The 27,865-nt window shown below is 40.2% G+C and overlaps 1 protein-coding gene across 1 annotated transcript in view; it reads left to right on the top strand.

Moving 5' to 3' along the window:
- The window catches only part of TENM4 (teneurin transmembrane protein 4), a 594,301-nt gene that overhangs the window by 231,528 nt on the left and 334,908 nt on the right, over positions 1-27,865 (top strand). Inside the window, exons 4-5 of the mRNA XM_042838225.1 lie at positions 18,575-18,863; positions 23,833-24,102. Of these exons, the coding sequence (XP_042694159.1) occupies positions 18,641-18,863; positions 23,833-24,102 (493 nt within the window). The 5' untranslated portion in view covers positions 18,575-18,640. The remainder of the gene's footprint in view (positions 1-18,574; positions 18,864-23,832; positions 24,103-27,865) is intronic.

The raw sequence follows: 27,865 nt of genomic DNA, 5'->3' as shown, positions 1-27,865 counted from the left end.
CCACACAGATCAAGGGATGCCTTTAAAATATTAACAAAATTGCAAAACAATCCTTAGGGGAGCTTTAGATATATTTCATTTGGTCACAACACAATTCCAATTCATTCTCCATCAAGAGCCTGGAGGGATAGCATTCATGTCCAGTAATCCCCCCAAATGGCATCTTTCTTTCTTAAACAGTCCCACATTATTGTTAGCATTGTTTGTTGATTTGCAGAACTCCATGTAATGGTTTGAAATAAGAGATTAGAATTGGGAGGGCAACCTGACAACATCATCTCTGCCTGGTACTGCCTTTACTCTCACACAACTTAGTTCCAAGGTCCCAGTTTTTGTTACCTTTAAGTATGACACTCTAAAACAGTAACCACTTTGCTTTTCCAAAGCCGCTCCAACACTCAGGGTAGTACTGACTTGGGTTAGAGAGCAGGATATCACATGGAAATTGCTGCTTGTGTACTTAGCTTATAATCAGTATAATGAGTACATTTTCTTTTACAAATGAATCTGAAAACTACTGTATATACAGAGCTACCCAGTCCTGCCAGCTGCAGTTTTGGCTATGTAAATGCTATCAGATTAAGCAGTGCCAAAGGGTTATTATTTATCTTGTTAAGTTGCTAAATAACAGCTAAATAACAATTAATAGAGGCCTCTGGCAATGCTTTGACCTGGGCCAAAGAGTTTCTGAGCACAGCTCAGGCACTACTAACATCAGCCAGGGACCAATCCCAAAAGGCTGAAGACTACAGCCACCCTCTTCTGGATACCAGAAAGGTTTATTACATAGATGAATGTTTCTCCATGCCAGTTGGCCTCAGTACCAGGGAACAGACCCAGACTTTCATTTACTGTAATAAAATATTTGATTTACTAGTGTAGATATCGCCTTTGTGTCTCCGATTTCTGTAGATCTGTTCCCAGATTAGAGTGGTGAGAAATCAGATCGAATACCAATATGTTATTAGTATTCCTGTTTAGCAATAAATGTAGTGTTCATTTATAGCTTTTCTCCTTGTTTCTTTTAGAGAAAGTTTAAATGCGCTTGTTTCCAAACTTAGAAATTACTAAGGCCACTTCTTATCTCTTACTGAAATGCTTTCATTTCAGCCTTGGCCTGTATAAAACCCTGGGCAAGCTGGAAAGGTACTGATGTTTTCATACTGGTCTATAAAACACAAGCAAGGGCTAGAAAACGGGTTAGAGATGTTGGTTTTGAAGGGGATGCAGACAAGCTAGTGTTAACATAATTAACATACTTAAATGCTCTTTTGGAGTGTTTTTCTGTCTGCCGCCCTATAGGTGTAAGTGTTAGACTGAGTCAGCCAAGTTCAGGTTTCCCAGCAATTGGGTTGGGCCCATTGCCTCTCATATTTACATTTGTTTCCAAAATCCTAGAGACAAATACATGGTTTACACCTTCTCTCCTCTTTCCCACACAAAACAGCTTCCCACTCCAATAGGGATCAGTTAATGAGAGCTGATAAGCATGAAGCAAGAGAGCCGCAAGCTTGCTCACCGTAGGCGAGGATCTCAATGACATCTGTCTGTGATCGTAACACCCCCTCCTCATATGTTTTTGTAAAGTCTTCCCATCAAGACCAGCTTGAAATTAGGAACTTAATACCAACCCTGGCTTTCAGTCTGCTCTCCTGTCATTGCTACAGCAGAGACGGTGGAAGGGAAGGTGGACAGAAGCTCACATCTCCCATTCTCACGCCAACCAAGTTAATAAATTGAATTATAACAGTTGGCTTTGCATTAATGAGGCTCAAAGGTAGGCACATTTCCTAATTGTTGACGCCCTTATAGGACAGGACTGTTAACCTCTGGAAGAAGTGGTGATGTGGTATCTGGGCTAGCTGGGAAATAATATCACTGCAACTTCAATGCCACCACTTGCTTTCAGAGCTGTGGCCAGAAGCTCTCCAGCAGGACTTGGGTTGATGACTGGACTAGATGATCTTGGAGGTCTTTTCCAACCTTGATTCCATGCTTCTGTGTTTCTAAGAGGACGCGCAGTAGCAGCCAGTGATTGCTGGAGAGTGGAGATGTGCGGCTGGAGGGTACAGAAGAGCTCGTAGACCTTTTGGCCCTACCACAACTGCCATTGTATCCCTGCAACTTCAGAGTGTTCCTCCCACTTCTTCCTCAGAGGCAACTGCTTAAGAAACAATCCTTTCCAAACCCAAGACCTCTGCTTGTTACCATAACTCCTATGGCTACACAGAGACTGTTGTTTGATTCTTTGGCTTCGGTCCAAACCAATACACTAAACAATGCCAGGGTAGGACGTAAAACACATGTGAATAACATTTCCCTTTACGGCTCCTTCCTTTGTAGCTGAACTTGTCTTTCCCCTGCACACATCCTTCCCTTTATTGCAATTTGTAGCCTAACACCCAGGAGAAAGCTCTGCTCTGGGCTTCTCCTCCACATTCCTGGGTGAGCTGAGGTGCGAAGGAGACAGATAGCTGCTTAAGATCCTTCGATCTGGCTAACATCTTCACACCCTCTCCATCCAGATGTTGCAACATCTGGGGATGCAGAGCAGATGGGAGTTATGGGTGCAGTCCTCACTGGCACAGCAGGGTCACTGGGACATGGGAACTACATTTATCCTAAGGTTTTTCATGAATTCCCATTCCTACCACAGAAAAGTGATCTGCAGAAGCACATTCAACTTATTTATATTTCTGCAATAATATTGTACTGGATGAGGGAGACATGGTTGCTTCTATCGTCAACTAGTGAGCAACTAGTGTGAGGTAAGGAAGGTCTTTTGCCTTAAGTTTTTGTCCATGCGAACATTTCTCTGCCTCAGAGCAAACTGCACAAACCTATGTTGTTCAGGATCACTCGAAAACTTCAAACGAGAAAACTGAGTAAAACAGTGAGAGTTTCGCATCATAGGAAAAAGAAGAGAAACAGAACAGGGAGAGAGATAAAGAAGCGAATAGTATAAAAAACAAAAAAACAAAAACAAAAACAAAAAAAAACAACACATTTAATTAGATTGCTCCCAAACAAGGGCCCAATGCACTGACCTCCCAGTGTGCCAGCACCGGCTTATTTAAGCATCTTGATAATGGCCCTTGACAGAAGAAATAATTGAATGCTCTTCAGTTTGTATCAGGTCTGAAGGAACCAAACCAGCTCAGATGAGGGCACAGGCCAAGCAGAATGGCCTCTGTCTTTCCCTGCTTTTCTTCTTGCTGTGTCTGCAAAGGATAGTGAGTGGGTTTTTCTCTTTTTCTTTCTTTCCCATTAACACAGTTGCATTTTGTGAGGTATTTGTTTACGTGAGTCTCCTCAGTTCCTACCTCTCAGGGGAGCCATTAATTTATCTGCTTTGCTTTCTGTCAACAGGAGTTGACAGAGGGAGTTATGGGTTAACTGCTCTGTTTAGAGCAAGTGGCAGGTGCTGGTATTGCTCAAGCTAAATGAAAATATAAATATGTCCTTACCTACTGAAGAAATCAGCTTAAATGCACAGGCCCCAGTGTTTAGGCTCAACCTGTTTATAAGCCTAATGACCCAACACAGCATTGAATGTGTTCAGTGACAGCTTGAATGCCAAGCTGTCCCAAACCCCAGCAACATATAATTACAGTATGAAAGTTTTAAAAATACCTTCATGATAGTAAACACTATGCTTACAATGTCAAGAATGAGCCAAATTTTGGAGAAATACATGCTCTATCAAACGCAAGGCCCCCTGAAGATCTTTTGGGGGATCCTTGCATATTTGAGGCTCCTAAAGTCATAGAATCATAGAATGGCCTGGGTGAAAGGACCATAATGATCATCTAGTTTCAACCCCCTGCCATGCGCAGGGTCATCAGCCACCAGCCCAGGCTGCCCAGAGCCACATCCAGCCTGGCCTTGAATGCCTGCAGGGATGGGGCATCCACAGCCTCCTTGGGCAACCTGTTCCAGTGCCTCACCACCCTCTGTGGGAAAAACTTCCTCCCAGTATCTAACTCAAACATCCTCTGCCCTTGTTTAAAACTAGTTTAAAATTCCCCCATGTCCTATCACTACCCATCTGAAAAAATTGCCAACATGCTCTGTTGTGAGTTACTTCATCAGTTAATTTTGGGTCACTCTAGGAAGACGATTTCCAAAAGACTCCAATTTCTTAATTTTGTTCCTTTTCATCCTAAGCATTGTTACTTCCAAGGGCTGAAATTTGTTGCAGTGCAGCTCATGCCATAAATGTAGATATTAAAAGGTTTTGTAGACAGAATTGAGCTTATAAATTCCTACTTCTCTTCTTCAACAAAATGAGTGGAAAATGCTTCTAGATAATTCAATGGGCTTTGGATCAGGCATTCATAGAAAGCCATTGCTGGTGTGAAACCCATTGCCAGACAGGAACTGACACAACCAATTCACTCCTCATTGGTCAGAAATACAGGGAGAATAATGTGTTTCATAGAATATCTTAAAAATAACTTGCACACAGCATGATTTACAAAACAAAAAGGTCCAAGGCAGAGTGGAAGAGCTAATCATTCTTTCACATGCATTTCTCCTAAATGGGATACCAACAGTTGCTACTGAAATAAGAGGGAAGAAAAAGAGGAAGAAAATGCTTACTGTGCTTGGCTGGTTTACTTTCAACAGTTTTCAACTTTTCTTGAAAACAGTGTGGCAAAAATATTGAAGAGGCAATAAATTATTAAGAGAAATTACAATTAATGACAGAGAAACTTGGGTCTGCAAGAAAGGAGAAATAAATAAAGGGCAGACAAGAAGTAAGGGGATTTTAGCAGGGCAGCTTCTGTAAAGCAGCAGCAGCTCTCTTGGCAGAAATAGAGCAATAATAACTCAGTGTATTACAAAATGTACATCAGATGTTGGATGGTAGGAGTTGGAGCTGGAAAAGATGTATTAGAAAGGTTATTAGAAATCTGTGGCTTGAGAAACTGGCTAGAAATACAGATTCTAGATCCAGGGAATTCCTGTATGTCGTGACCTAAAGAGGATGTGGTTCTGTTTTCCAGTTTTGTTGGTGGCAAGGAGTTTCTCAATCTGTTTTTCTTCCCACCCCAATGTATTGTCTTCTTGCCTATGCCAGTGCAACTACCTGTATCGCCTTGAATTCAGACTGGTTTTAAATTTGCCCAATTACATCTGGAATAGGTTTAAAAAAAAAAAAAAAAAAGGTTTGGCAGATAAGGGCTCATTTTCTTTTTATTTCCATCCCATTTCCTCGCTCTGCTTATAGCATGGTTCTACAAGATGCTGCATCAGTATCCCCAGGGAGGCAGCACGCAGCAGAGAAGCTGAGTCCTAGCAGGAGGAAACATCTCATAGAATCACATAATCTCAAGTTGGGTTTGCCATCAGAACACTGAAAGGTAGAACCATTCCTCCACCAAGACTGACATTTTCAAACCCCAGAGCCTGAACTTTGGTAACAAACTTATGTTTAAAGGATATTTGAATTTCCGGAGGATTTCTGCATCCAGCAAGTGCTGATCCAGCCTCACTTGTAATGTGTAATGATATGTAGAATGACCCATTTGGTTTCAGGAGCTCACATCTAAAGATGTTGCTATCTCACCCATCTCCATCTGTACCACTTCCTTCTCTACAGAAATAATTTGTTAGCTAATAAATTAACGTCTATATACTGCTTTGAGAATCCTGCATACTAAGTATACATAGGCCTTTATTAGCTCATATCCTAGCTAAATATTCTTTTTCCTTATTAATTACTTTTTAAAATTCAATTATCCACTGCAATGTTAAAACATATAACGTGGTTGTACCTCTGCTATTTATCATTCTTCCCCGCAAAAGTTTGCCAGTGTAGGAAGGAAATTAGTTCAAGAATTTATTGCAATAAGCAGATAAGCATTTCACGTTAGGGCCCTTTTATGTCCATGATTCTGATGAGCCTAATAATCTTTGCAAATCATTAGCATGTCATAGCCCGAAATCCATCCTGAAACTGTATGATCTCACCCAATAAGTTTTTTTTCAGACTCCTAGACTTCCTCAATCATCTTCTTAATAATGATCTATGTCTCACAGATAATTGACTGAAATGACATGTTTAAAAGCATCAAACTAGACCTTTTATTTGGCTGTGAAACAGCTAGGAATGGTTATATCTGGTTTCCCCATAATGGGCCCAAAAGGTTAAATGCCTTGTCCAAAATCACGCAATAAATTAGTGGTAAAGTTGGGCGTAAGAGAATCTAGTGCTGTTTCCCAGTCTTTTGCTTCTCAGCAGCAGACATAACTATCTCTCCATCTCAGGAATGATTGTACGGTCCAAGATGAAGATGGTTTGCTCATTACTTAGAATTGTGCCCTTGACCTCTTCAGTTCTCCTGTCTTTTGGCCTTGTGCAAGGTCAGAATTGCACACAGTACAAGGAGAGATAGTGCTCACACGATAAGCATCTAGTCTTGGCTTTTTATTGTTATTAATTTTATTATTTTCCAGAAGACAGACTTTCCAGATATAGAAATTCGCCTTATGACTTCAACTCAGAAGTTCACAGTTCAGAGCTATTTACTGAAATAAGCCTGTGGTGCTCCATCACATTTCAGTGTAATAGTGGAGAGCCTCTTCCAGAGTTTTGCTTTGCTGGTCTTTTACCTTATAAGACATATAAAAAATTGTGTTTGTTGCATCTCCTTGAAACAAATAGCAATAATTAATGTTTATACAGCACTTTCTGCTTTCTAAGCACTGCACAAACACTAACTAATTACTTTCGGTTTAGTGTAAATTAATGTAATCTGACTCTGCTTTACAATCTATTTGCATCTTTTGTTGACTGAGAGCTAGTTCAATTACTTCTAATCTTTAGTCTAACTAGTCATTAAAGATTTGGCTAAAAAGAGCCATTCACATCTTCAGTTACCTTCTTCACTCCCCAGTTCCTTTCATTTTCCTTTCCTTTTTAATTCTGCACTGTCTCTTTGCTGAATATTCCTCCATCTGGATTCCAATGCATGGTAGCAAAGCTCTCCTTCAGCAGACCAGTGAATCTTCCCACTCCTTTTGTTAAATGGAGAGGAAAAAACCTTCCTGCTCATTATGAGAATGACTTAATCAGTTATTCTGTTTTGCCACAGAAAATCATGTGTAACATATGCCTTCCTGTGGCAAATTGAACAACTTATCGCATAGTCACTAAATCAGTGATCTTGGTACCAATAATCTGAAATCCAGTTTCTATTTTGGGCTTGGATAAATCACTTATGATCTTACCTAACATTTTATGCACTGGAAGATATGAAAAATATTTGGCTTTCCTGAATATTGATGGAGTAAATGAACTCCAGTGAATAGTTTTATGGAGTGCAAACATGAGCTGGGGATTGTTCATCTTTAACACTGACTTCTTGCATGACCATGGTCAGGTCATCTCCCTTCTGCCTGGAATATGGGAAAGATGCACCTCCTTGAAGGGCTAAATCATCAAGAAAACACAATCATACAGCATCATAATTAAATTAAGAACTTTACAGTTTGACTATTTCAACCAGATTTGGACCCCTACTGCCAAACTATTCAACCTAAGTTCTCTTTGTAGCCTAATGGAGAGCCATAGTCACTTCCAGGTAAAATTTATCTATACTTATAATAGATGTCTAAAATAGATTGTTTTTCATTTATTTTTATAAATCTTGCCCTAGAAATCCTTTTTTTTTTTTTTTTTTTTTTTTTTGTCTTAATTAATTACAAAAATAAGCAAGTGTAAGCTGTTTAGTTTTAGGTATTTTCAGGATAGATGTCTAAATTTAAGTAAGACAAATTTTACTTGTATGGGCATTCTGTTCACATTGCCATGCAGTTTTACCATCAAAGCATAAAATCAGAATGTAAATTTCACCTCCAGATTATTTGCCATGGTGTTAAGAAAGCAAAAAAAAAAATAAAATAACATGAAAATAAGCCTTGATATTGTTCTGATATATTTGAATGAACAGAATTTTGCAAGGATAATATGAACACAATATTCTATTGACAACTGTATCACTTATGTAGTATATAGTACAATAGTATCACTTATCTTTACCTTCCTAATCCCCCTCCTTAGTGCATTGTGCAGCATTACAGCATTTGTATGTCTGAAAGAGTGCAGAAAGAGTGCATCAAGGTGTAACTTACTGGTTCACATCTTGTACATCGTAGCGCTGAGCGGCAGCCCAGCAATCAGGTGTGAGTCCTCTTGCCAGAGTGTAGGCAGTGTCAAGCAGTGGCAATTTGTAGGGACTTCAGATGGAGCTCTCACTTTGTATCATAAATTGCAACTGCCTAAAATCCCATGGTAGAGATGATACCTCTCCTTGTTATTCCAGTCAAGTAGCCCTTTGTTTCAAGAAAAAAAAAAAAAAGACACAAAACCACATAGAAATTCACAAATACAAATAGCAATTCTTTTATATACCTAATTTACTATTTTTATCTCTTTATTTTTCTCCCATAGGCATTTTACCTAAGGGAAATATACTGCTACCACATAAGCCTGATGTGCAATTGGAAGTTTAGCTTTAGACACGGTGGGGGTTATACTGATTAATCAATCCCTAGCATCTCTCAATGCTCTCTGATTATCTCACAGAGAAGTCCTGAAATAAGTCCATAGAAAATCAGAAATCAATTCATGGTTCTTTGCTGTCTTTTTGCAGATAATTCATATTTTAATAAACTTAGTTTGAAGTTGGGCTCTTTAGGGGATTTTATCAGAAGAAGAAAACAGTCTTGCTTCTTTCCTTGCTCAAGGAATGTGAGGACAGATTACCCAGTAACTCTGCATCTGTGACAAGAGCAGGGACAATTTCACACATGATACTGTAAGACAAGGACACGGTGGCCTTGTGACTAATCCTGCAGGAGGCTTGGATGCTAGTGGCTTGAATCCTGTGACCTGGGCCAGATACTTGATTTTGCCTGCAACTGAGGGAGGCAAAATTTACTTTTCCTCATGCTGTTTGTCACAGAGTTTTGCAGATTGTTTGTGTAAGTAGTACAAACAAAAAGGCAGATCAATATATATATATGACTTTTTAGCATACTTTTGAATGCATTCCTCCAAATTCTGTTGAGCCTATGACATAACTGCAGTACTGAAAGGCAGTGCAGGCACAAACTATTATTCTATTTCTTTATATTCACAGTCAAGCTCTTGTCCCTCTCCAAAAAAAAGTAGAATTCAGATAGTGCAAGTTTTACACAATACCTCTCTTTCAGTTACGGCTGTCTCTGTGTAAGCAGCTCAGACACTAGGCTGGATCCAAGGGGTGTAGGAAGATGTGGACTGAACTCAGTGTTACATACATGGTGTACACCAGCATGATACCTACACAAAGGGTTACAGATATATGACAGGGTTTACGCTTTATCCACAAAGTGTTTTCTTGATCTTAGTTTTTCTGCAGCAAACACTCCTGATAGTGACAATGTGTTTCAAGGCAGGACTAAAGCCTGCAGAGGTGACTGCAGGGAAGAAAGGCAAACATGCTTTCTTTCCAACGAGTCCCATTCCTCATTCAGTTCTCTGCCATGAAAGCAGAAATTAGTGATAATAATGATAAATAAGGTAAGTTTGAAAGTGGATATGAGTTCAAAGCCTTGCTTTTATGGAAAGGGTTGTAGGTTCATCAGTATCCTCGTAGAAGAGACAAGACCTGTACACATCAGACAGAGAGTTTAAAGGAGAAAAAAGGAAGTGCTTTTTCACACAGCACATAATTACATTATGGGACTGTTCACAGGATGTTGCAAAGGCCACAAGTGTTTGAGTGTCAAATGGGATTAGACAAATCTGCAGAGGATGGGTCAGCGAAAGACTGACAAACCCAGTGGTCCAACTAAGAAATTTGTTGATCATTAGAGTACTGCAAGTGTATCAAGAGGAAGGAACAAGCTTATTGTTTAAAGCACTGCTTGTAACCAATTTCTGCTTTTTCAAAGCACCTGCCATTGGGGGACAGGATATAGCTTTTGATAGTCCTTTTGTCTGACCCAGTTCAATCATGCTCCCATGAACTGTGTTCTTCACAGGATGGTCAAATCTGACACATGACTTAATAAGCATGGAGTTAAGTATAGTCAGACATTTGATTAGTTAATGCATAGTCCTACAAGAAGTGTTAATGTGTAAAGATAATTCAGTTATCCTCTGATACCAAGATGACTAGTTCTGCTTTGAGCATCTATATGCAGAAAAAGAGCTTTTAATTCCCCTTTATTTTCTCTCCAGAACCTCATAGAAATGTGTGCATTATCTTTGGTCGAGTAGAGCTCATTTAGGGGTAATACAGAAGTGTAGTTTCCTTATTCAGTTTACTTGGTAGAGAGGGATGCAGAAGAAAATATGTCTAATTACTGGTATTGTCTTAACAAATGGTGGGAAAAGAGGTTGGATGTCCTGATGTTCTTGCTACATTCTGTTATGGGTCACCATCTTATAATGTAAGTTTCTTGCTGGCCATAGAAAACACTAGGAATTATCATAGAATCATAAAATGGATTGAGTTGGAAGGGATCTTAAAGCCCATCCAACCCTGGGCAGAGTTGCCACCCATCAAATCAGGCTGCCCAGGGCCAAGTCCCACCTGCCCTTTGAGCACCTCCAGGGATGGGGCACCCACAGCTCTCTGGGCAGCGATTCCAGGGCCTCACCACTCTGAGTAAAGTATTTCCTCTCAACATCTCTAAATCTCTCCTCTTTTAGTTTTAAACCATTCTCCCTTGTCCTATCACCATCAGTCCATGCAAAAAGTCCTCCCTCCAATTTACAAGTTCCCTTCGAGTACTGGAAGGGAACTTAGAGGTCTTCCCTAGGTTCCATTCTCTTCTTCGGGAATTAGATACAACGTTTTCCCGAAACAAGAGGTCTTTTCACCACGCTGAATGATTTTTCTACCAGTTTTTTCTTGTTCTCTACAGGATGTCTCAAGATTTTTAAAACACATTCTGCTGCTTTTCAGGAAAAAAAAGAAAAAAAGAAAAAAAAAAAAAGAAAAACAAACAAACAAACAAACAAACAAACAAAAAAAAAAAGAAAGAAAGAAAAGAAAACACAACTTAGACCATTTTTCCTCTCTAGTGAAAAAAGCAAATTTTCTCCCAAGCAGATTCTGAAAACCTCTGCCTAGTGCCTTCATCTGGGATGTGTGAGACACATTCCAGATTTTTTCCTGCCTAATTCAGATTAAAGACTTAAATCTCCTGTATCACGGGTAATAGCCCAAATCTTCACCTGGTGGTTGGTAGAGGAAGGAGTGCAGTGCACTTTAGTGAGATTCATTCAGTGACTGCCTAGAATGGAGATGTCACATCTGCATTTGATGCCACCATCTCTTCCTCTCTCTGAGACTCACTAACATGCAGGCTGATTCCACTCAGCTTGTGGATTCCTGGCACCCTGCACACCCAGTGCTTGAGACTGACATTGTGAATGACTGAAAATGTGAAGCTTGAACTTCAATCAGACTACACTGTCAAGCTGGTTCTTCTGGCATTCATTATTTAAATAGAATCATAGAATGGCCTGGGTTTAAAAGGACCACAATGATCATCTAGTTTCAACCCCCCTGCTATGTGCAGTGTCACCAACCACCAGACCAGGCTGCCCAGAGCCACATCCAGCCTGGCCTTGAATGCCTCCAGGAATGGGGCATCCACAACCTCTCTGAGCAAATAGCTGCATGTATTATCTATTAAATTGAGGTTTTGAAGAAACCTTTGTCCAAGAATGGCTTACTAGACTAATAAATGCTATTTCAATGTAAAAATAAGACTGTTTTCCAAGTAATTTCCATTTTGGGGGAAGCCAGAGTAGGATTTTGATGACAACAGCAGCACACTGCTCACAGTAATCAAAATATATTCAAAAATATTTTAATTTCTGGCCCGCAAATCTTGCCCTCTCACAAATTAAAAGCTGCAACTCAAGAAGGGAGACCTATAGGTTTGCAAAACTGAAATAATTAGGGTAAATTGTATTCCAGCCTGCTTCATGCTTTCCCACAATACCTCAAATCTCCACTACTGTTTCAAGCTTTTCTGGACCTCCAGCTCATTGCAGTTTTAGATTTATTTATGGAAAGGTCACAAACCACATCTTTTGGACAGGATATTACCAATTGCCAAGCAAGTCCCATACCAGCAGAAGAAAGGCTCAGTGGTTTTGTCCAGAAAAGAGAGGTTTTGTTACTTTCTTCAAGCTGGGTTTGAGCCAAGAAGAGTTAACTTCTCATTATTCTCTCTTGTGCCTGCTTCTTTCCATGGTCTTTGCCAAAAATGTGAAAGGATGTTATACCTACAGGTTAATTTATTTCCTACAAGGACTCCCTGGGATTCAAACCTTTATTATAAATCTGAAGATTAAAGTTTAATAAAAAACACAGGAATCTTTTATGCAACAGAAGAATCTCCCTGAATCCTGGTAAATAATATAACACTGTTTAAGCCATGGTTGTATATTTGCTAAGATCAGATCATTGCAGCCCACAATCACCTTGCAATAAGAATTCAATTTGAATTACTCTTAAATAGATGACTAAATGTCTGCTGAAAACATAAGAGCATTCAACACTACACTCATGCCTGGTCTGTGCTTCAGACCAGCTATGGAATATCACAGAAGTTTTCAGACAAATGGAAATGGCCAGAAAAGATTTCCCAGGTTCACTATTTTGCATTCATGACACAAGAACACGGAACCTGGTACCAGGTGGTGTTAGCATCCTCACCAAAGTGCAATGGGAACTGTCACAAAGGACTGAGTTGTTTCATCTAGGATGGCAAATACCAAATGATAACAGTGTAGGACGTTAGTAACTACAGCCATAGAGTCACTTAAGAATCTGAATGCCTGACATATCCAGTTGAAGTTTAGGATCTTGGATTGAAGCTAACTTCCCAAATAGCATGACTGTTGGATCCCACTTTCTCTTGCTGTTTTGGGGAAGACTAATGCGTAAATGGGTGAAAAGCTCTCTCTCTTCTGCCTCTGAGTGGTGTTTTCGTCACTCACCATGGGATTTCACTGGTCAGACATAGCTGTAGGTGTGTATATTTCACAGCTTTTCTGACTGAAGGGCACTATCCAAACATGAAAGAGCATGTTGTTAATAATACCTGAAGTTCATGCAACTCTTTTCACACAAAGATATCAGACATGGATTGGCAGAAACTTTTTGAATTAAGTATTCTGAAGTGCTCGTGTGACTTGTTTCTCAAAAAATCTAAGGCTCAGTATCAGAGTCTGCTTGGGAGATCAAAAGTCTTCTCTTGTTCTGTTGCTTTCTTCTTATACCACCTTAAGCAAGTTACTCTGCCTTCCTGTATCTCATTCATTCCTCTGTAAAATGAAGAAAAGGACTCTTGCTTGCTACTTACCTTACTTACTTACATTAGGTCTTAGTTAACAATTTAAAAATAAAATCTATCTTTCTGCTAAGCTTTCTGTGGCTCTATTCATCCTACAAAGGGCAGCAGCAATAAAAGATTAGGGAAAAAATTGCCCAAAGCAGTGGAATGAGAAGAATCTATTTTAGAAAGAAAAAAAGCACGTCCTGCCAGGTTAGTTGATGCCATTTTAGCATAAACAGTTTTGAAGGAGAAAACTTTGCTTCCCATAGCACAAAGGTGGACTGAATCAACCCACGAGCATTCATGCTCACGTCTTCATGGAGAAAAGATATTTCACTCTTCCAGCTTTCTCATCGCTCTGTTGCCATAACTATATAGGAGACACATAAAGCTATCTCTACCATTTAAACACCTTCATTTTGACAGAAAATTGGATGATATGACATGCTGCCTTCTAGAACAGGTGCTGTCTATCACCTTGCTGCTAATCTCCGTGATTAGTGACCTGCAATGTAAGTCAGCTATCAAAGACCACCTGTCCCTTTTGCTGTAAGCGCCTCCTAGCATATCACTTTGTGGTGTCACACTCTCTTGTCTGGTTTTTTGATTGATGGAAGTTTGTCTTTTGAGCGGTGACTCAGAAAATAAATCATTCCCCTCTCCATTCATTGAGTGCGATTCTGCAGCACAAAGCTGGTGTGGTTAATCAAAGCTCCAAAGAGCAACAAAAAGCAACGGAACCGAGAATGAGGAGGATAGATATAAAGGATAAAACATAGTAAAAAGGATTATTTGGGAGCCAACCAGAGCAAAAGAAAAATAAAAACAGCTGCAAATAAGCAGTGCACTTACTGCACCAGGCTAGAAAGTCAGGTTTTTTTTGTTCCGTTTCTTGACAAGTATTCAAGGATATGAGAAGAGCCTCACATCTCTGAAAAATGTAACTATGTTGAGGACTTTGATGCCACACATTTTAGCCTATTTGTAACCCTTACTGGGGTCAGTGGGATTTTTTGAGTTGAGTAAGTAAAGCCAGAGGGATGCTTCTGCTGTGAATTGTGTTCCAAATCAGCTTGTGGTCCAGCTGGCATTGTACACTCAGTGGGTTGTCAGAAATAAGAATGGCTATTGCCATTAATTGTCTTGGAGGGGAAAAAAAAGGTGAAATTTGATATGTTATGCAAACAGCAGGATGATGAAAGAATCAAACGGAGACGGAAACATCGCATCGCAGAACAAGAAAGTATTTTCTGAGTGGAAATAGCTCAGAGCAAAAGGATTTTGAGCTTTATAGAAGGATCAGGGCTGGAGGAATGGAAAGGATGGTATTAGAAGCCTTAAATATTTTTTTTTTTTATATCAGCCCAGCACATTTATGGAAAACTTTAAAATTATGAGGAGCAATAGTGAGCTAGTCAGAAAGAAACTGGTGGTTGAGTATGTAACTGAAACAAGTGTGAGTCTTTCTATTCGCTGTGAGCCAGACAAGACAGAAAAAATGTGAAGTGTTGATGACATGGATGAAACCATAGCAGTGGTGAAATCAAGACACAAGGAGTAGCAGATAAAAAATAATAATCAATCAGAGAGAGAAGTTCCCCTTCACAAGTCCACTGATGGTGAAATTTGGTCATAAAAAGGAGACAACGAGGATTACGTGTCCATGGAGAGAAGTTGGAAACTTACTTAAGTCAGTTAAATGCAACAGTTCCTCCTTAAAAAAGAAGAGAAAAAAAAAGCAACTTCATTGTGTGTTTTGGGGGTGACATTTCCTGTTTGAAAAGCACCTCCTTTCAAGCAACCAGAGGGAGAGAAAGAAAGGGCTGAGGAGAGTTAAATTTATAAAGACATGAATGAATTGGGAATTGATGCACTGCTATAGAGGAATGTGTATATGAATGGTGCAAATTTACAGGGCTATTTTTGATGAACTGTAGGAGGAATTTCAGTTTTTCACCTTTCTTTACAAAAAGAAAAACCTTCATCTGGTGGGAATTCAGTCAATTTCCTGATGTTTTTTTGGCCATTTCCTAAGTTGCAAGGTTACTAATGGTAATTACAGACCCTGTTTGTACCTTGTGGCTCTAGCTGTGCAGAAAGGTTTTTTGGCATGTGTGCCTCTTCCACCAGAGAGTTTGTAAATGACTGACCCTTGGTAGGAATTACTGCAACCCCATGAGCAGATAGAAGTCCCCTTCCCTAATTTCGTTCTTGTAGAATACAGTAACCACATTTCTCACTCAAGTTTTGTTTCCCCAGTCCCATGGTAATAAACCACAATTCCAGAGCTCTCTTACAACAGCATTCTCACGAAGGAGCCTGTTTTAAGATGTTTTATTGAAAGGTATAGCAAACCAGTTCCTTTTGAGAATTTTACACAAACAGAGGCGACATAAAGGAGATAAACCAATTCAATAGCAACTGAAAAAAACAAAAAAGCACAATTTTTCAAACAAAATAAAACCTTTGGTTGTTTTTGTTTTTCTTTTTTTTTTAGAGGAGGAAGATAGTGCACTGAAAAGCAATCAGATGCTTGATTCTTTTTATGTTTCTGCAGTGTGAAGGTGTCAGTAAGTTTGATTCAAGACAGCAGAATGACTACCTATATTAGCTAGACCTCTTAAACACTATTACTGTATCAAGCAGCTCCTTATAGAAGATCTTTCCTTCTTCATCCAGGGCACAGTTTTGGCAACTCTCAGGCCCTTATTCTGCAAAACGTTTAACATGTATAAATTTTGGCCACTGAGCAGTCCCATTTGCATTTAATGCACTGAATGTATGTAGCTCATGACAGAAAATAAATCAGTGAGCTTGATGGGTTTAAACACATGTTCACAATCAAATGGGTGCTCAAAAGCTCTGCAGATGACTTAAGTAAAGTTCATTTATGACATACGCTCCCAGTTCTTCCATTTGTGTTCAGTAGTTCCTATGTGTTTTGCTGACAAATGCGATGTGCAGAGTTGGTCTGCTGCCGTCACTGGAATACAGTGGGATAGAATTCAGTGGATCTTTTTAAAGTAGCATCTTAATTTCTGGGAAGAATGCCACGGGATCTGTAAGAGTCCTTGGAATTTGGTTCTGTCATTGAAGAGTTCCTTTTGGAGGTTAAAGGGCCAAACCCAAGCGAGCACTGTTGGCAAAGACAGAACTGCAGAAATAGGAAGCAGGAATCTCTTTTTCTCAGCACAACTGGAGGTGTATCTCACAGCCATCCTGCAGTCCTCACATCGTAGAACAACAGAATGACAGAGTGTTAAAGGCTGGAGGCACCTCAGAGTCCCAGCCCAGACACTCGGAGCGGGGTGCCCAGCACCACGTCCAGGGCTTCAGGAGCTCCCCCAGGAGCAGCCCCCAGCCCCTCTCTGCTCCCTGCACACAGCAGTGCAGCCTGGTGACCTGAGGGACCTCCTGGCACAGCCTGGAACTTCTGGGCAGCACCGAGCAGAGCATGGATTTGTGGCCATGAGTGAGATTCTCCCCAAGCCTCCTTTCCTCCAGGCTGAACAGCCCCAGCTCTTTCAGCAGCAGAGCAGCTCCAGGCCCTTCAGCATCCCAGTGGCCCTGAGCAGGGTTCTCACCAGTGTGCCCAGGGCGCCTTTGGGCGCTGGGGACCCAGAACTGGAGCTGGCCCTCCAGATGTGGCCTCACCAGTGCTGAGGGAAGAGATTCCCTCCTGTGTTCTCTCATCACCTTGAAAATACGTTTAGTTATATTTGTTCCAGACGGCTCAGCAAGTGAGAAATTCATAATAAAATGCTGCCTTCAAGCCCCTGCATTACTATTATGAATTGTAGGGTATCAGAGACTGTGCTCAGGGTCTTCCATTCCTCATAGAATCATATAGCCTGGAGAGCCACAAATGCTGTGTTACACCACATCCCTCTAAAATAACCTGTAAAAGCCACAGCACTTCTCACCTTTACTATTGTGCTGTAGCTGTGTTGAGGTGCAGCACAAATCTGTGCTGTAGCACATTCAGAATTTAGCCTTCCAAGGGAGAAACGCCAACAGAATGCGATTCATTCGTTGCCAATGTATTCCATATTTATTTGATATGAAAAAAAAATGAGGACTGATAGGTGTTTTCCATTCTTTTTCTTCTCTGTTTTTAAATGCTGTAACAAAAAACAAAAAAAACAAAAAACAAAAAACAACAAAAAAAAGAAACCACATCCCGATGTGGCATTCAGAGACACAGCTCATGTTGTTTCGCAGTCAAGACAGACCAGCTCCCAAGAAACAGCCTGTAATTGCAGATTTTTGTGTTTGGTTTGTGGGTTTTTGCTGTATTTTTCTCATAAACAAGTTAAGATATTCAAGAACGTATTTTACCATCTTGCTGCAAGTCATTGACTTTTTTTTTCAGTGCTTTGTTTCATTTGAAAAACTTGTTGTGAAAAGACAACGTATAAATTACTTTGACAAAAATACTTTTAATACATGGTTTATTTCTGATATCAATTTTCTCTGTGTGCAGATGTGAGCGTGCATGTCAGTGCATATACACACTGGTTTCCCACAGGCATAAATCCCTGGCCATGCTGTTACATGAAGGAGAGCACTATCATTTATTTGCACTTTTTCAATTCTGCTAAGTTCTAATATATTTCTAGCTGGGTTAAGAGGAGCCCTCTGAATACGAAGACATTTTCATCTGACTACGATCCATATGTCAGTCCTTCAGTTCTTCGCTCATCTTTCACCCCTCTGTCTCTGCTCACAGGTTTTCTTTCACTGTCTCTCATTCTTTAGTTCGTTCCTTCTAAACTCATGAGTTACCAAAACACTTAAAAACACAGTGTAGCATTTCCCATTATTCCGTGTGCCCAAATAGAGACATTTCAGCATGGCCTTATTTCCCAGAGATTACATGACTGATGTACATAAAATGTGCCTCCAGGAGGTGTCTGAATCACTTCCTGTGGAAATAAGACTCAGAAAATCACACTCAGTTTGAAATCCCCAAGTGCGAGCCCAGCTCAGACAGATGCAGGTTTCTGCGTGCATGTGACCCGTTAGCTGTTGTGATTAGCAAAGTTCTGAGTAACACATAATTGAGACTTTCTCCCCATCAGTAATTATTCTAGAAGGGCTTTCCTGCAGTTCATTAAGTAACCTCTCTTTTGCTCAGCGCAAGAATTTATGAAAGGCAAATTAGCCTTCTGGTGCCCAAAGGCAGGAGCCTAAACACTATTTCTTTAATTTTCTCTTTCAGATTATTCCATTCTGAACGCTACACGGGCATCATTATTTTAATGTTGAATACTCAGACAAGAGTGCCATGGATGTAAAAGAAAGGAAACCGTATCGATCTCTGACTCGGCGCCGCGACACGGAGCGCCGCTACACCAGCTCTTCAGCCGAGAGTGAGGACAGCAAGGCTCCTCAGAAGTCCTATAGCTCCAGTGAGACCCTGAAGGCTTATGATCAAGACTCCAGGTTGACCTACAGCAATCGGGTCAAAGACATGGTGCACCAGGAGGCCGATGAATTCTGCCGAGCAGGTGAGCATATCTGAGCAGGTACTGCTGTAAGCAGTTGTGTTAAACAACTCAGTGTTGAGAGCTGAGGCTGGATAGGAGCTACCTATGAAGGACTATGAGATTAACGAAATAAAACAAGCAAGGAACACTGTGGATGTTTTACACAGACGTGAAATTTATGCAAACTGATGTCAGTAAGTGGGATACCACAAGTCTTTGCTCATTACCATTTACTAAAAGGCATTCTCTAATTATAAATGTTGAAATACAGGGAATACTTTATCCTGAATTCTAGAAGTGTTACATGTGTTGTGTGCACCTGTAACAGTCCTTTGACACTTCCTGCAGTTAAACCAGACACAGTAGGTGCACTCTGCACAGTCAGTCTCCATGTGTCCTGTTATTGCATTGAAAATCTTCTAAATTCCTGGGCAACATGCTTCAGGTGCCCCTACTTCAGCAAGTGATGAATGACCTTCAAAGGTTCCTTCCAACCTGAACCTTTCAGTGATTCTGAAGTCCCTGCCTTCTCAGGGGTCCTTTGAACTATGTAATGTGCCTTCTCTGTCATGAAGGGAATCAACACGCATTTCAATACAGAAGACAACCAAAGGAGAGTACCATTTTCACACCATTCATCTGGCTGCAGCAAAACCTAAGAAGCCTGGCAGAAGTGGGTCAAATGAACTGCAGATGGGCTAAACTATCCTTGGCATTGCACATGGCCTGCAGGCAGCAGGTTTCAGACAGGGACAGGTTCCAGTATTAGGGGAGTGATAAAGAGACATTTATAAGACACTTTTAAGACTTTTAGGATTCCGTTTAGTGAACATAGGTCTCAGAAGTTGTGACGATTTGAAGGTACATGAGTCCACATGGGCTCCAGAGTCCTAATAAAGATTCCAGATATTTTCCTTTTATTGCTAGCCTTGAGTCAGCACAGTTACATTCTTTCTGCTGTTGTTGCTTACATGAGGTAGATTTCTGGCCACTCCTATAGTCTTATCCTCATTTTTCTGTAGAGACATGTGTAACTTAGTTCAGAAACCAAGCAGGGTTTCACATAAATTATTTTTAGAAGTCCATTGAGAAAACATAAAATGGCAAAGTGAAATGGAAGAGGCAGCATTCCAGACAATGAACATAAAAAAGCTGACTCTGACTGCTCTGAGCTCACCCACTGCAGTTTGGAGAAATTGATTCCCCAAAGGGATTGCATACAACTGCATTAGTTTGACTTGAGGGCTGCTTAATTTCACTCTTCTCAGTACCATGTAGTTGTGGTTTGGGTGCAACACACATCTTTAAGGTATTCACAAGCAAAATGACTTACATAAGTCTCTTTTGCCGCGTACTATTTGTGTTTCATGAAAGTTGCAGCAAGCAATAATTAACAAAAGGGGCAGTAGGTGTTTTCAGAAAAAGTTTGCAATCATAAAAGGATTTTCCTTCTTAGCAACTCTGAAGTATTTCATCCTTTCTAAGGAATCTAAGAGGTTCTGAAGAAAAGGAAACCTTTTAGGTCATTGAGTTTGCTCACTTCATGCGCTATATTCACTATGCAGGAGAGATGTGAATTAGTGTAGGTCAACGGTTTTCAACCTAAGGGTCTGAGGCCATGAAGGTCTATGGACTTCTCCTAAGAAGTCCAGAAAAGATAAAGAAAATCCTGTCTGTTGACAGGGGGTATAAACTTGTTATACAGAAGCTCATACTTTCCTAGAAAAATTTTGAAGAATACTGAAGTGACTTAAAAACCTATGGTCTAAGTATCTGAAATTGATTGAAAAGTTAAGATTAACCATGTCAGGGTCTGGTTCTACTTGTGATATATCACCCATGTGTTTTTAGTTTTATAACTTTTTCCTATTTTATCCAGAGTGTTCTAAAGCTGCCCTGAAGAATGATAACAATTACTCTGGACTTTCTATGCCAAATTTTCTACTGGCATAAAGTCATGAATGGACCCCATTTAATGGTGCTGCTTGGGCTAATGACAACTGAAACCAAGACTTATTAGCTTGCACGACATCAACAAGGCAAAGTGAATTTCTCTCCTGAGCTGGTTTGGAAGGCAGAGGAGGAAAACATTTCAAATTGACCAAATAAATTCAGTAAATAAACAAGTCACCATTTAAATGGTTATAGCTGGAGTGTGAGTGCCAGCAAACGTGCAAGTCAGCATAGGAAAAAATAGACCAGATCTGAATTAAAAAGTCTCAGATATTTATTATCTTCCTTTTATTGACTTGAGTTCTTCCAGCTTAAAAGGCAACAGTGAGCATAGAATATGAAAATCGATGCATCTCCTGCTGTTTATTGCAAATAAATTTGATTTTCAGTTAATTGTAGCAGTCATTTTTCATAATTTATGAGCTGTTGTTACTGGAGAGTATCAATCATGCTGCATGTTGATGTGTCAGATGATGTTGAATATGGCCCCTTGCAAGGGAAGGTGGAGTTCACAGCTGGGGACTCAAACATGCAAGGAAAACCAAAAGATGATCTCCAGTACTCCATGGCAGATAGTTTAAAAACTATCCAGCTTTGCTCTAAAGTCAAAACTGGAAGTGAAAAGTGAGATCTCTGGAGAGATACTACTTATTTTTGCAATTTAGGTCAAGTTCATTTGCTACCTTGTGCCATGGAGTAGTAGTGGGTGTTCTCTCAGATTGTTTTGCGGCCAAGTGAAATGGATTAATCTGCCACAAGCTTGCATTGTGCTCCTCAAGCCAAGCTCCAGATTTGAATGGATGTGTGAGCCCCAAACAACCTTATCTGTCCGCTCCGTCTGAAAGCTTTAGTCCTTTTTGCTCAATTAAGAAGGTGTGAAGTTCATGAATATTTTAAATAGTTTAAGTGTTATCAGATGTAGATCCATAACCAGCTGAACCATGGTAATTTCCTCCTGACATGATACAGTTCCTTCTCTAAACTTTATGTGGAAATGGTGTCCAGTCCCATTATTCACTTCGCATTTAAACATCTCTTCTCTCTTCTCTATGAGCTGCAAAGTCAACAGAACAAAAATGCGTACTAAAATAATGGTTTTTGGGGGCCAAGTGATCATTAAGGGCATCTGTTCTATAATGTGAGCCCTTCCCTATGCAGCAGGGCACAGGGAGAAGGCATATTGTTCCCACAAGCATGAAACCAGACTCTTGAAAAGCAGAAATCTGACTGTTTCTATTGGATGCATGTTTTCCACCATAACAAAACGAACACAAGGAGAACCACATGCTTGTGTGGTTTTGAGTAAAGAAACGCATAACTCACTTTTGGATACAACCTTGAGACAGAGGTCCAGACACGATGAACGAATTTCAGTAATGAATGGATAAGAGCGTTGCTGTGCCAAGTCAGATTGGGAACTGAACATTCCTGGTGATTATGCATTGGGACTCAGCTTGTAAAAACATGTCTGAACTGCAAACACTGCTCTAAAACTGAGTCTGGAGCCTGTGCATAAACTTGGCAGGTTGAACTCCATATCTCTTTTGATTGGAGGGGATTAATTTATTGAAATAATGGGAGGAAGCCAGCTAGACTGATTTTGATCACTGGTGTTGGTATTTGGCCACAATCCAGGGCCTGATGCCTCCTACTGGCTATAGATAAAGTTCCTTAATCCATCTGATCAAGGCATAGCATAACAGGAGTGGGGCTTTTTGTGCCATATAAACACAATGTGCAGATAAAGACTTTCACAGGTAGCCAAAATCCTTTAAAGGCATTCAGGACTGCGAAATAAAGTGCACATTAATAAACAAATGTGGATTAAGATGAAGCCACTAATTGCTCTCCTCAGCTTCCTCATATAAGTTTTCGAACAAAGTGTGCTAATGTTTGAAGAATCTTTCACATCAATTTGGTCTGATTATAAAGCTCAGCATGTAACTAAGCATGAACTCAGGAGTTATTTTTGAGGTTATGTTTTTAGTCAGCTGAACAATTATATCTATTTGCAGCCGACCAATCTCTGCTGTGTCTCTGTAAGAATGAATGGCTAAACTTAGTCAAGTCATGAGTGGTCAGCAAGGGAAAAGTGAGCTTGCCAAAACAAATTCAAATACCCAGTAAGTAATTTCAGTGATTTTAAGGAGTAAAACTCATTCAAATTTCCTACAGTAGAAGAGTTGCGAGGTGTACAATAAGGCTTTTAGTTATTACTTACGCAAGTTTGACTTATTCCAAAGTTTACTTTCTCATTCTTCTAAAGAATTCCACCATCTCTCCATCCTTTTACTTTCAAACATGATAATTTTATTGAGGAAGACCTGAATTTTTGTCAGGGACAAAGTTCCAGGGGCAGGAATTCAGCTGCTTTTTGGTCTTGGTATAGTTAGCCATCACAACAAAACAGGTGGACTTTCAGTGTGATGCTAGGACTCATGAAGAAGCAGGTTCACGTTTGAAGACAGGAGATGAATGGTTTCACCATTGACACATGCTTGATAAAACTCTCCCCTATTATAGAATAAACACTGTGCTGAATTTCTCCCAGAGGAGGGCTGCCAAGGTGATCAGAAGGCTGGAGCACCTCTCCTATGAAGATAGGCTGAAGGAGATGGGCTTGTTCAGTCTGGAGAAGAGGAGCCTGTGGAGAGATCTCATTACAACCCTCCAATATTTAAAGGGAGATTATAAGCAGAAGGGAAATAAATTTTTTACACAGGTAGATAGTGATAAAACAATGGGGAATGGTTTTAAACTAAAGGAGGGATAGTTTAAAGTTATAGATAGGTATAGATTAGATATCAGGAGGACATTTTTCACTGAGAGGGTGGTGAAATGCTGGAACAGGTTGCCCGAAGACTCTGTGGATGCCCCATTCCTGGAGGTGTTCAAGGCCAGGTAGGATGGGGCCCTGACAACCTGGTCTAGTACTTGATCTAGCACTTGGCAGCACTGCCTATGGCAGGAATATTGGAACTCGATGGTTCTCGAGATCCCTTCTAACCCAAATCTTTCTATGATTCTGTGATTCCAGGAGCCAACTTCTCTTTGCGGGAGCTGGGTCTTGAAGACGTGCCCCCCACTCATGGGACTTTGTACCGGACTGATATTGGGCTGCCTCACTGCGGCTACTCCATCAGCGCTGGCTCAGATGCTGACACGGAGGCGGATGTGGTCATGTCACCTGAGCACCCCGTGAGGCTCTGGGGACGCAACACCAAATCCGGACGCAGCTCCTGCTTGTCGAGCCGGGCCAACTCCAACCTTACCCTCACTGACACGGAGCACGAGAATACTGAAACCGGTAAGTGAGGGCAGCGCATGCAATGCAGCCGCAAGCTCTACCAGCAGTGCTTCTTCTTGCACTCCACCTTAATCTTCCTTAGTTGTATTTTTTTTATCAGACTCAGTGAAAATGCTCTTCTAATAGCCCCATGTCACGGCCTTTTGTACTGTCCTACAGAGTGTTTGTTAATAAACTACTGGAGAAGCTCCTACTTATTTATCACTGCGACAGAGATCATTAAGTGGCTGTAATACTTTCTCTGCTTTCTGTAGCGACCTTTCAGACAAAAAGCATTTAAATCTCCCCTCCCCTGGCCAATGATGCTCTTATCTTTGCTACAGATTTTTGGGGCAGATAATTTCCTTCTTTTCCTTGCTGGTTCCTTGACAGGAGCCGTTTCATTTATGTAAATTGGCTGACTGCTCTCTGAAGGAAAACGGCGGTGAAATATTTTTAGAAGCTTTTTTCTTCATGAGAAATAAAAGCTGAAGGTCACGGATTTTTTATCTCAATAACTTTGCATCCCCAGCTGAAGGGACTCCTGCGTGCCTTTTGTAGGTTCCGCGAACCTTTTGGTCAGCAGTTCTGCCAGGCAGAGTAGGAAGGAGAGAGGATTTTGATTCAATTGCAGCGTGACCCGGGGGTTCACACAACCATATAAGCCTTTGCACCTTTAATTCAATTATGGCACAGCCTGCTTCTTAATATAGCCAAGTCATCAGGAGCTTAAGCTCAGCGCTGAAAGCTGATGTGAAATGACTGCATGGCTTGTTCTCTTTATGCTTTTTGCCACAGTATTATAGTGACAAATGATGATAACTTTTCCTTGGGAAGCCATGACACAGTGAGACATACACCACCCACATGATTTTATGTTTAACTCCAACAAAATTACAGTAGAAGCTTATTAAGTTTCTGTTCAGTGAAAATGATGTATTAGGCAAAGTTCAAAGATAAACGGCCTCTTTAAAGGATGTGCAGAATTTGTTTTTAAGTTATCTTTACAATATTTTTTTACGTTTGTTAGTATAGCATCTTACAGGGTTTCACCCATTAAAACAGGCAGATATGTGCCAGAGTTTAATATTTTACTTCCTAGCCTTGTGTTTCAATTAAAAAAAAAAAGATTATGAGAGTCTATTAGAGTTTGCACTCTAATAATGACTCAAAAAAAACAAAGCAAACACCTTGCAATTACAGTTTGTTTTCACTTATGCATGTCACTCTCCTGTGCTTTTTATGGTGGTGTGTGCAGCCATGATCCCATTCCACACATCTTTCTTTCCATGCCTAAAAAAAAAATAAATAAAATAAAGCACGGAATTGTAATTTATTTTTTCCTCGTTAAGAGGGGAGAATTCAATTAGCTGACAGAGCCTTTTTCACCAGTTTCTGTAGCGCTACCTCTGTATGTTCCAATGCAACTTTGTACCTACAGATCACTTACAAATGAAATCATATTAGCAACAACACATTAGCAAAAGCACATGCTTTGAAAGGCTTTACTGAAACTAATGATAGAGAAAGTAGTACTCATGTCAGGACTCAGACAACCTCCAATTCTTCTTCCCTTAAATTTGATGACACGCTAACCATTTGTTGAACCACCTTTTCACTGCAGTTAGAAAAGTAAAGACAGCATGGTGGAGAACATGCTTGCAGGATTTTAAGTTTCTTGTTTCTTAGGGTGCAACACATTTGCTGCCTTAGATAGTGAGTGTTTTGTATGAGGAAAAACTATATCATGCTCAAAAATATAAAATCTGTGCAGCATTAATAGGATCTAGACAGAGGGGGTAGACTGGTATCTAATTATTCCTGATGACAAAAAAAAAGAGGTGGTGGAATGCAAGGGGAAATGCTACAACCCAAACTGTGCTGTTGGAGAGCTTGAACTGATACTGAGACTTCACTGGGAAGATAACAAAAACACCAGCCAGGTTCAAGTTGGAAAAATTTGCTTGGAACTGAGAGATCCATAATTTCAGTATAAGCATTTCAGTTGAATTTGGAGTATAAAGAATCGAAATACAAAGTGCAAAGGAAAAGACTAAGGACAAAATCTGAAGCTTTCAATGTACACAAATAATAATTGGACACATTTTGTAATTTCTTGGCACGGATAGAAGTGTGACAAACATTTGCAAACAAAACCCTCCCAGTCTTAAATGTGCTGTTGGAGAAAGTGAAGTCTGAGATACACTTCAGAAATTTTGTCATGCAAATAGGAAGGTTGCTCTGTTTCCTCACATTGCAAAGGAGCAGTGTTCCTGTGGGCCCTGCACAGTTAGCAATCATGTAGGCTATATTAAGAAATCCTAGATTTATAGGAGAAATGTTTTCAAGATGACATGAAATTTTGCTAATGGCAGCATAAAGTAACATAATGCTATGACTCAGTTTACAGGATACCTTTATTAGTCAATATTAATTGTTGACAGTATTGATAGAAGTTATAGCCTTTAGCTGAAGTCAATAAGGAGCTTTATGAACCTGCCATCAATAGAAGATTTTACGGGACCCATTAAACCAACATTTCCAGTGAAGGTTAACATCAGCAATTTTTACGTTGTTCATTATTTATCCAAAATGAATAATCAGAATTTACTTCTGATGCTTCTAAATCCAAAGCTGTCAAACCACAATTCTACCAAGATATTCATTTTGTTCTTAGAAAATAAGAGGTCCAACTCCCTCAGCTTTTGCAGGTTTCTTTGAGGAGTGGTGATACCTTGAAGGAAGAGATACTCTGTTCAGTAAGTTCAGCCACAATCCACCCCTGTCCTTAAGAAAACCAATGAAGTGATCTGGTTCCATGGCATATTGCAGTCCATAAATCACTTGCACAGGCAGGTGGCATGAAAAGCCATGTGATGTTTTATCTAATCTGTCCCAAGGCTGTCCAGGAGGTTGAATACCTTTACTAAGTTACGAGTTTGTTTTCAGTAAAGTAAGCCTGTGTTTTAACACTGGCACTCTCTTGAGAACAGTTCCTGCACAACCAAACAGCCCTGATGGCCTCTCCTCATATGGCCAATGCTTTTTGCTCAATATGACTGTTCACTTGGAAGAAAGAGGTAATGGAGGAGACCTCTCTATGTCTCCTCCAGCATAATGCATCACTGAATGCCTGGAAAAGAATTCTGGAGAATACTTTCTGTTATATCAGGTTGCAGTTTCTCCACAAGACTGATACGAACAAAAGAAGTTCCTGAGGTGGTCACTGGATCTTTGCCTGACATTGACTTCACCAGCATTACCTTAGATAACCCTGAACAGCCTTTGCATTGACCTAGCAGATCTTGAATATAGAGAAGAACACAGTTAATGAGAACACAGTAATTGTCTTCCTGAAATTGACTTATTTTGCAGCAATTCAGCCAAAGCCAAAATATTTCTAATCACAGAGTCATCATCACAAAAATACAGAGCCACAGAATAATTTTTGTTGGAAGTCACTACTATTAGTCCCTGATCCAGCTATTTCCAGCTTAAAGTAGGACTAGAAGGTTTGATCAGATTGTTCTGTGCCTTAATTCATTGCAATTGAGTATCTGGAGAGTCCACAACCCCTGTGTTAGTTTTGGTGCTGATCATTGACATTGTGAACAACTCTTCTCCTTGGAGGTATTCACAATTTCTACTGCTACAACTCGTCTGCTCACCGTGCACGTTGGAGAGCAGTTCTGGTTCTGTCTTCTGTATATCCTCACACATAGAATAGTTAAAAGATATCAACTACATCTCCCTTTAGCCATCTCTTTGAACTGAACAAAGCGAC

Source organism: Centrocercus urophasianus, unplaced genomic scaffold (genome assembly GCF_019232065.1).
Source record: "Centrocercus urophasianus isolate 14NV4802_14NV808 unplaced genomic scaffold, USGS_Curo_1.0 seq_74, whole genome shotgun sequence".
NCBI lineage: Eukaryota > Metazoa > Chordata > Aves > Galliformes > Phasianidae > Centrocercus > Centrocercus urophasianus.
The sequence above is the reverse complement of the archived record's forward strand: the minus strand, read 5'-3'. Positions and strand labels throughout refer to the sequence as shown.